This window comes from Impatiens glandulifera, chromosome 4, assembly GCF_907164915.1.
Source record: "Impatiens glandulifera chromosome 4, dImpGla2.1, whole genome shotgun sequence".
Taxonomy (NCBI): Eukaryota; Viridiplantae; Streptophyta; class Magnoliopsida; order Ericales; family Balsaminaceae; genus Impatiens; species Impatiens glandulifera.
The window spans coordinates 41,867,780-41,877,525 of record NC_061865.1 but is presented as its reverse complement, the minus strand read 5'-3'; the positions used below and the strand labels follow the sequence as shown (position 1 = coordinate 41,877,525).

Sequence of the window (9,746 nt, the reverse complement as noted above, 5' to 3'; positions counted from 1 at the left end):
GGACGTCTCGGCGTTGTCGGGTTCATTGCCTCGTTGAGAATGCATGAAGGTGCCTAGTTGCCGTTAGAGAATGAAGGAAAAGAGAAAGGGGAAAGAAGAGAAGTGGGAAGGAATTTTTTTTTATATGGGGTATAAATGTCTTTTTCTAGGGACATAAAGTTACTTTTGCAAACTTTACTCCCCTGTTCTTTTTGGAAATAAGGCTATTATCAAGGTCATTTCGTCAAATTTCCCGTCCGATATGCACTTCCACGACATGTCTCAATATCTCTCCTTTAAAACTCCTAAAAAAAATTCCCTTGGAAAGTTATTATTCTCTTTAGATGATTTTAAAGAAATTTGAAGAAGGACAAACAATGGAATAAGCCGTTAAGAGTTAAAACTAGTATTTAAAACAGAATATGATGAATTTTTATTAGTATAAACATAATAAGGAGTGATTAAGGTGAGAAATTGGGGAATTGTTTGATGAGAAAAAAAATAAAGAAATTAATATATATTTTTTGAGCCAAATTACATCAACACATTATTCACTCTCCCATTTCACTCTTATCCCATCATTTTATAACTTGTCTTGTGGTACATAATTCAAAGAAGTTGCACACAAAAAAAAACAAGAAATATATATATATATATATATATATATATTCAGTTTCTTTCGGTACAGATAATTCAAAGTAAGTTATTGTAAAGATATATATATATATGACTAGTACACATCTATATATTCTTAACAACCCAAAAACAAACAAATTTGTACCATGCACATCCAAGTCCGACGTGACCCTTCATTACTGATATTTAGCTCCTCTTTTATTAAATCGTAGAAATCACAGCCACATAAAAATCAAAATAAGTAAATATTCAATTAAAGTAATTTTAAAATGTGGAAAAATAAAATATATTTAAATATATATATATATAACTTTTTTTTAAGCTAATAAAAGAATATATTTCATACTTATTTAATAATATCATAAGAAAAATGAAACACTTTCTATTTAGACAGCAACATTAGAATCGGTATAAAATTCAGAAAACAAATACCAATTTACTTTATATATATATATATATATATATATATATATATATATATATATATATATATATATATATATATATATATATATATATATATATATATATATATATATATATATATATATATATATATATATATATATATATATATATATATATATATATATATATATATATATGTTTTTTATTAGTAGATATTTATTTATTCATTCTTAATAATTAAAATAAAAGTCTTTTTTATATTTAAGAACCCAAAAATATCAAAACATTGTCACATGCATATGTCCGAAAAAGACCAAGTCAGTATTGATGTTCCAGTTGAGGCCTATAAAAGCCATTTACCTAAGTTATTATTTTTGTTCAGAACTAGTATACATCACAAGCCAATTCACCACCTTGAGCCTTTATTTAATTATGGCTGAAGAAAGGCGTTGTGCCAACTACAAGCCTAACATTTGGAAAGACCACTTTCTTCTATCTTGTTCTACCCAATTCAATGTAAGTTTATTAATGTTTTACTTCTCGAGAACTATATAAATTTACTTTTTTTTTGTCACTTTAATTCATTTTTATATCCAATCTTTGATTATTTGTGTAATACCTATTAATTTAGTAATATCTCTATTTGTATATTTGATTGCTACTTATCATATTTTTAAGGTTAGTTTTATTGTTATCATTTAATCATATCTAAGGTTTGTCTAGATTTGATACTTAATCTTCTTATTTTTTTTAAATATTATTAAAATGGTTTTAACCGATTTCTCAAAAATATATAAAAAAAATATAGACATTAGATATTTTAGGTAAACAATTGATCCCTACCAATCAAGCCTTTAAAGCTACTAACCTGGTAACTATAAATAAAACCCATCAAACTCACACTCACACTTATACAGAGTTTAATTTTTAATATGGGATAACATAATCTCTGAGTATGATTTAATTAAAGTTTAAATCTCGCATAAGTTAAAACTGTAAAAATGATTCATTTGACACTTTATTTTTTAAATTTCAGAAAATGATTCATAAGTTAAAACTTTAAAAATATATATATAAATCCTGGGCATAAATAGATTTTGGAGTTTAGGTAATTATAACCCATTATTATCATACATATAAGGAGTTTGATTTTTTTTTTATGATTTTTGATAAGAGATATTTATAAACAACTTCCTCCATTTGCAATTAACTTTTTACAGTTACCTTTTATAAGCATATCTTAATTCTTAAAATTTTCTCATCTTTATATTTTGTAGAATAATGACTACAAAATGAATATAGAGAATCTCAAAGACATAATAAAAGACATGTTTTTGGTGACTGATTGGATCACAAAATTGAAGTTAGTGAACCAAATTGATATGCTGTGTTTGAATAACCATTTTGAGACCGAGATCAAAGAAACTATAGACGTTGTGATGTTAATGTATCACAATGATGGCAATGTGCATGAGATAAGACACGACGCGTTATCTTTAAGGATACTCAGACAATACGGCTTCAAAGTTTCACAAGGTATACAAATATATCTTTAATTGCTATCTAAACAAATGTCTTCATAACTTGTAATATCTAAAAGTTCCTTATTGTTGAAACTTCTCAGATGTTTTTAGGGGCTTTGTGAATAGAGGATGTGATAACAACATTGATGTTCAGGAACTTATTGCAATTTTTGAGGCATCACATTTAGGATCAGAAAGTGAGAGTTTACTAGACAATGCAAAAATCTTGTCTACAAAATTACTTGAAAATAAATTCTCGAATATAAAACAAACTCGAGAAGCTCTACAACTTCCTTTGAATAGGAGAGTGTTGTGGTATGATCTGAAAAGGCGTATATCTGATTTCAAAAACTCAGATGAAGACAATATTGTGTTACTTAACCTAGCAAAACTTAACTTCAACAATGTCCAAGCCAATCACCATCAAGAACTAGGGATACTAATAAGGTAAAACATGCAATTAAATATGTAGATTACAAAAATGCTTATACAAATAGCATGCGGATTATGATAATGCTCAATTTTCTCTTGAGTTGTTTAGATGGTGGAAGAAACTTGGACTGATGGAGCATTTAAGCTTTACGAGGGACCGAGTCGTCGAAAGTTATTTGTGGAGTGTTGGAGTCAATTATGAACCTCAACATAAGAGTTTTAGAAAATGGTTGACCAAAGCTATAACAATGGTCATAGTTATTGATGATGTATATGACTTGTTTGGATCATTCAAAGAACTTGAATGCTTCACCAATGCCATTATTAGGTTAATATCAAAAGTACCATTCTAGATTATTTTGTTTCATTATCTAACTAGGTAATCTTGAATAAATAATAGTTCTAATTAATTCATAATTTTCATCAGGTGGGATCTTCATGAAGTAGATCTACTCCCAAATTGTATGAAAGTATGCCTAGAAGCACTTTTTAGCTTGACAGAAGAGACTGCTCTCGAAATACAAACAGAGAAGGGTGGGATATTAGTTCTTCCTCATTTGAAAAACGCGGTACATTTATTTTTAATACTTTACAACTCTTTTTTCCTCGTACTTTTTATAGATTCTTTTAATATTGTTACATTAATTATGTTTATAGTGGGCGGACTTTTGCAAAGCATTATTTATGGAAGCAAAGTGGTACAATGAGTGTTACACACCAACACTTGAAGAATATCTAGATAATGGACTGGTTTCATCCTGTGGTCCTTTGCTTTCTCTTATTACCTTTTTTTCATTTGTCAATGAATTGCAAGAAGAGTCTATGAATTATCTTCTACAAGACACTAAGGACATTGTGCACCATATTTCAATCATTGTTCGACTGTGCAACGACATAGGAACTTACAAGGTACTGTCTATGACATATGTGTTAATTTATTTTTTATTTACCTTCAATTTCTTGAAAATAACAATTTTGTACTTTTATTTTATTAGGCTGAACAAGAAAGGGGAGATGCTCCATCATCCATCTTATGTTTCATGAAAGAAACAAAATTTACCGAAAGTTTGGCAAGGGATCATATTGAAAGTCTTATATCTGAAACATGGAAGAAAATTAATGGAATAAGCGTTAATTATTCTACTATATTGCGACCCTTTGTCAAGTGCGTTACTAATATTGCACGAGTGGCACATTTCATTTACCATGCTGGAGACGGGTTTGGTATCCAAGATGGTGAGACTAAGAAGCAAGTCATTTCCTCCCTTATGGTTCCATTTTCAATTGAAGGTTGAGTTCATAATTTGTTTCAAATGAATATATAGTTTCATGTATTATGCATTACAATAAGAGGAGTCGTAACTGAAGCATGTAGTCGAGTCAATGATGTACTTTTCATAGTTACCTATATATGTATGTAATTTGTATGTTTCTTTCTGCCACTTATAGGGTGTTTTTTTCTCTAAAAATGTTATTTGTCTATAATTGTTTTACATAATAAGTTCACACAATACATATTGTAACGCCTAAATCGGTTATCCCGAGAAATCGATTCGGATGTCAATTTAGCCTCCTGCCTTATCTTCTCTAGAATTCCGGGACGAAAAATTAAAATAAATCTAAGTTTATTTCTAAGGATGCTAAAGTGATCGAAGAGACGATAAGCGATCTCAAATCGAGCTCGTTTCTAAGAATTTCGACCTAGGCTAACTTTGATCTGTAATAGTCGCCACCAAATTTTATTTCATTAAATATTATTAAAATGTACCACATGTATGAATAAGAGTTTTGAGATTCTGTTTTAAGATTCATTGTTTGGTTACACGTCTGAAAGGACATCGAAATTATGTCCCACATACCTATTTGAAATGTGGTCTGTACTACAAATATTTCATCATTTATTAAAAAATATAAATGTGTAAAGAAATCCTTGTCCATTTTTAAAGTACTAGTCTAGTTTGAAGGATAATATATGATTTAGACATGCGCCTATGTACGTCATGATGCGATATAGAAAATGCTAATATAAACGATGTTCAAACATACCTCGAAGTGGGCGAACGAATCAATGAAGGAACATGAAAAAGATTCTATAAAAAATATTAGCATTTTTAATAATTAAAATTTTATTTTATGGAATTAAAGAAATCAATTTTGAAAATTTTAAATGCAAGTTATTATTTTTTTAATTAAGGAGAACTAGCATGACCATCCATAATCATGACCCTTCGTTCGTTCCACTCAAAGGGCTTACAGTTGGAATCGAACATGTGACATTATAGTCTCTTAAGTCTACTAATATTACCACTAGACTACTTTGGTGGGGTTAAATACAAGTTATATGTACAAGTGCATAATGAGATTGAATAAAGGTAACCAAACATACCCTAACAAAAAAAAATATTTTGGTTAGAAAGATTATTTTTTCGTGTTTTTTATTATTCTTAGAAAATCAAATAGGGCTTGATATAATTATAAATTTATAATTGAGTTTAATTAAAAAAATTAAAACCAAAACCAAAGGTTGTTGATCAGCTTGTGAAAGGAGCAACCAACTACGTGAGGCACAACTAGAACAAGGAATTAGACCAACCACATAGATCTAAGACCAAATGAGGTGGCCGAGTCAGCAGAGAGTATGCCTCAAAGATCAAAGATTTACGGCTCCTCTACTTTAGGTAGTGTGCACGGGAATACTCAAACACATCCTTCAGTTGATCGACGAAATTCTCTCGGTCAAGCAAAGGAGATTACTCTATATATGTTGTTGGTTGACACACACACGAGCTCCATGGTCGCGGACCACCCTTTGATGGAGGAGGCTTAATATGAATCTCTCGGTAGCAAATGAAATATGATCGCAAAGATTCGGTCGAAGTAAGAGAAGACATGTGATTTTCAAGATAAATGAATCAATTGCTTTTATAAAAATTGATAAGTGTAAGTTACTATTTTAATAAAATGTTTTAGGTTGACTGAAATTGTATTAAACGTAAAATGCAAGGGTTATTTGTTAGTTTAGTAAAACTAATTTGGGATTTTAGCCCGATAGAGACTTTGTAACTTTCTAACAAAAACAATCAAGATGATGGTTAATTTTTTATTGCCTTCTCTCTAAATTTTTGCTTTCTTGATTGATTCTGTCTAATTAGTCATAGAAACCTTGTTGGATTTGTGAATACCTGGATTTGTTCATGGTATTCACAGATTGGTTATATTCTTATTCAAACACTAAGGAGAGCGATTCAACTGATAAGAATTAAGATATCAAGTAAAAAACTCAAATCCTAATTTGATTATTAGCGAATGATCATCTTCTTCTAACACAAATCAAGAAACAAAGATTCATTTGAAGAGGAGAATGGAGAACAAAAGGATATACAACACTGATCCACTATTTCTTCAAAATTGAGACATTACAGGTGAAATCATTACTAATTCTATATTAAAGAGATCTCATTAATATGTGTGATATACAAATATTAATCTGACATTAGAGGCAAAAATGAAGCTCGACAGATATTGTAAAATGCCACTAGATATAGATAGAGTAATGCAATGGAAACTAGTGGGTGCTATGGTGAGAAACTAGATAATGAACACTATGGATCAAAACATGAAAATTCAATTCCCAAATATTGTAATTGTTCAACAACTATGAAAAGATATTCGGAATACATATGAAGGAAATAACTTACCAACACATTTTCAATTGGGAAGAATATATCCACTATTCAACAAGGTACATATAATATTGTTGAGCATTATTATAAAGTTAAATTGATTTGGGATGAAACTACACATTTGAAGTCAGCAAGAAAGTGCAACTGGGATAGAACGTATGTTGTCAATTATTATGGATGTAAGGTTGTAAATGAAGTAGTGAAAGATGTTGAAAAAGTAAAGTTGCTTCAGTTTTTGATGGGAGTATATGACTCTTATGAATATGTCTTAGATAATGTTAGTATCAGATCAATGACCTTCAGTTCATAAGGCATTTAGAAATATTAGTATAACTAGGGAGAAAATACTACAATGATGGTCAAGGAGAAGACATAACTGAACAATAAAAATCAGAAAATTGAATGGAGTTCAAAATTACCTACTGAAAAATTCAAACCTTACAAGAACTCAATCTGCACTCATTGTGGATTAAAAGGTCACATAAAAGTAGGTTGTTTCAAATTGCTTGGATAAAAATAGGCTGCTTTCAACACAATAAATGTGACAAATTCTTGATGCACGTCCCGAACACAAGCCTCGCATCCGAACCTCACCCACGCCTTCGTATACGACCTGAGCCTAGCTCCTAAGCTGCCTAAAGCCTGCGATCAACCCGAACTTGTGACGAGCCACTCGAAATGTGGATCCACGCCTAAAGCTGGCTCACAAGCCTGAAGCAAAGTTCAAACCTGAGCCTAGGCCTACTAAAGGACCTATTTGCTTCATATTTTAAATCTTTTACTTAATTTTATTATTTTGAAGCCTTAAAATATTTTAGAAACATTCTTACATGTTTTTAATATATAGTTTCTCAACATTCTTGTGATTGTAAAACATGAATTTGAAAAGTTTGGATTTTCTACCTCATTTTTTATGCTTTCTCGTCGTTATTCATGCTTCGTCTATCGTTTTAATTTTTAGCCTGTTCTAATACTATGAACATCCTAGACTCAGTTTTAGGAACGAAATAAATATAGTATCTTTAAGATATAGGCTACAATCTTTAGACAAACACTCAAGTTTTTAACTCAAACAAAAGTGTAATGATCTTCACATTTTGAATAAGTCAATTGTTTCATAGTAGAGATCGTCCGTTTAGGACGGGTGTGTAGGCCATAATACCAATTCCCTTTCCCACAAGTCACCAATCAACGGACCCTTAAAACGTTCTGAAATTCTCTCTTTCCTAATTTCTTAAGAAGTAAATTTGGTGGTGACTCTTTATTGAGCCATCTATTTCTTGATTGGTTAAATCTTAAATTTGGTTCCTCGTGTCACGCTTGAGTGAGATAACTCTTAAAAGAGTGGTTTTTCCATCATTTTTTACAAGATTTGCGAGGAAGGTAAATCAATGAATTTTTACAAAGAAAATCGACAAAACAAAACATTTTAAAAACTCAAACGAACTAAATACGTCGAGCTTACCATTTATGTTCCTCGTCCCGCTCGTCACAAGGGATTCGAGATGAATGTAAGGCATGGAGCTCAGATCGGTACGAGTTTTAAAAAATGAAAGGTTGATTAAAATTAAGGCAGAATTATCTATAAGGGTTTGAATGACCCTCCTCAATGCAACATAAAAGTTTGTTATGTTCCCTTTGGCCGGTGATCCTCCTAAGTTTGTACATCATGAACATGTTTCTTAGGCTTCGATGTCAAAACATGGTCTAATTTTTTTTCGGTCAACACACTAGGGATGTTGACAATGAAATTCCCAGGTCGTGAAATTTGGAACCGTTTTTTACGGAATTGGAGTTATAGTTTTTGGTTTTTGAAATATTAGCTTCAGGCTAGAAAATTGTCTTGGTGGTCACTCTGGCCAATGTTTGTTAAGTGGGTTACATTTACATCACATGTATCTGTAATGTAACTTATTTTAGTCTTCCTTATATTATATTAGGCTTGTTCTAAAGGGCTTCTTTCCCTCATATGCTTCCTTCTTTATTGTGTCATCATAGTCTTCTCCGGCCCCAATCTAGATCTTCTAGATAGTGGTATTTATTTCCCTATAAGTTCTTGGTATACTGGACATTCATATTGATATTCAATATTTTCACATGCGCTTGTTCACTAGGGAGATCATCAATCTTCGAGGCAATATCTTTCCAAATGACTCGAAGGTTTCATTTGCACATTGACAAATATTTCTTAGTTTTCGTTTAGGTATGTCTACCTTCACGTACATGCTGAAGTGACAGATGAACACTCGGTTTAATTCTTTAATCATTTCGTTTCATAATAGGTAATTTTCTATCTTAGTTACCACTATAGGGCCATGCCTTACATGTACCGAGTAAACAATTGTAGCACGATAAGCTCCCCAAGTTGGATGTGCATCAGATTTGTTAAGTACATGTTCATGAAGTACAAATGGTCCTATTTTTCCAGTGTACTTAGTCATATTGGATAACTTCAAATTGTAGGAAACAATTACTTTCTCGGTAGCCTCCAATCCGTACTTCTAGTGGTCTGAGGCATATGTTTGTTTATGTCATAAAGCCTCTAACTATTTCAGTATATGGGTGTTTGTAGTCTTCACCTCTGCAATTTCATTAGCGTGGGAACTTGACTCAGAATGTAACTTTACAAGAGACATCGTTACATGGGAACTTGATTTATTGTTCCCTTCTATAGACCCCAACTTGATAGTTCTTGGTTGTTGTCTTCTTTGCTTGAATGCCTTTCTTTCTATCAATTCCGACTAGTTGGGATCTTCTTTTCCTCCCCACATAACTAGCCTACCCGACTGATGTATTGTATATAGGCGGATTGTATGTCCTCTTTAGCTTGTACTTTTTCCTTGATCTATTGTTCCCTTCTATAGACCCCAACTTGATAGTTCTTGGTTGTTGTCTTCTTTGCTTGAATGCCTTTCTTTCTATCAATTCCGACTAGTTGGGATCTTCTTTTCCTCCCCATATAACTAGTCTACCCGACTAATGTATTGTATATAGGCGGATTGTATGTCCTCTTTAGCTTGTACTTTTTTCTCATCTTCCTCATTGGGTTTGGAGCAAAAAAATTGTAATGTCATGAATATTGGTA

General features: G+C 31.4%; 1 protein-coding gene across 1 annotated transcript; it reads left to right on the top strand.

Moving 5' to 3' along the window:
- The first annotated feature begins 2,306 nt into the window (after positions 1-2,306).
- On the top strand, positions 2,307-4,455 carry LOC124936702 (alpha-farnesene synthase-like). The gene is made up of 5 exons (XM_047477219.1): positions 2,307-2,559; positions 2,648-2,993; positions 3,088-3,306; positions 3,406-3,887; positions 3,974-4,455. Exons 1-4 carry the CDS (start codon positions 2,316-2,318, stop codon positions 3,683-3,685), a joined length of 1,089 nt encoding a protein of 362 aa, XP_047333175.1. The 5' UTR covers positions 2,307-2,315; the 3' UTR covers positions 3,686-3,887; positions 3,974-4,455.
- Positions 4,456-9,746: the final 5,291 nt, after the last annotated feature.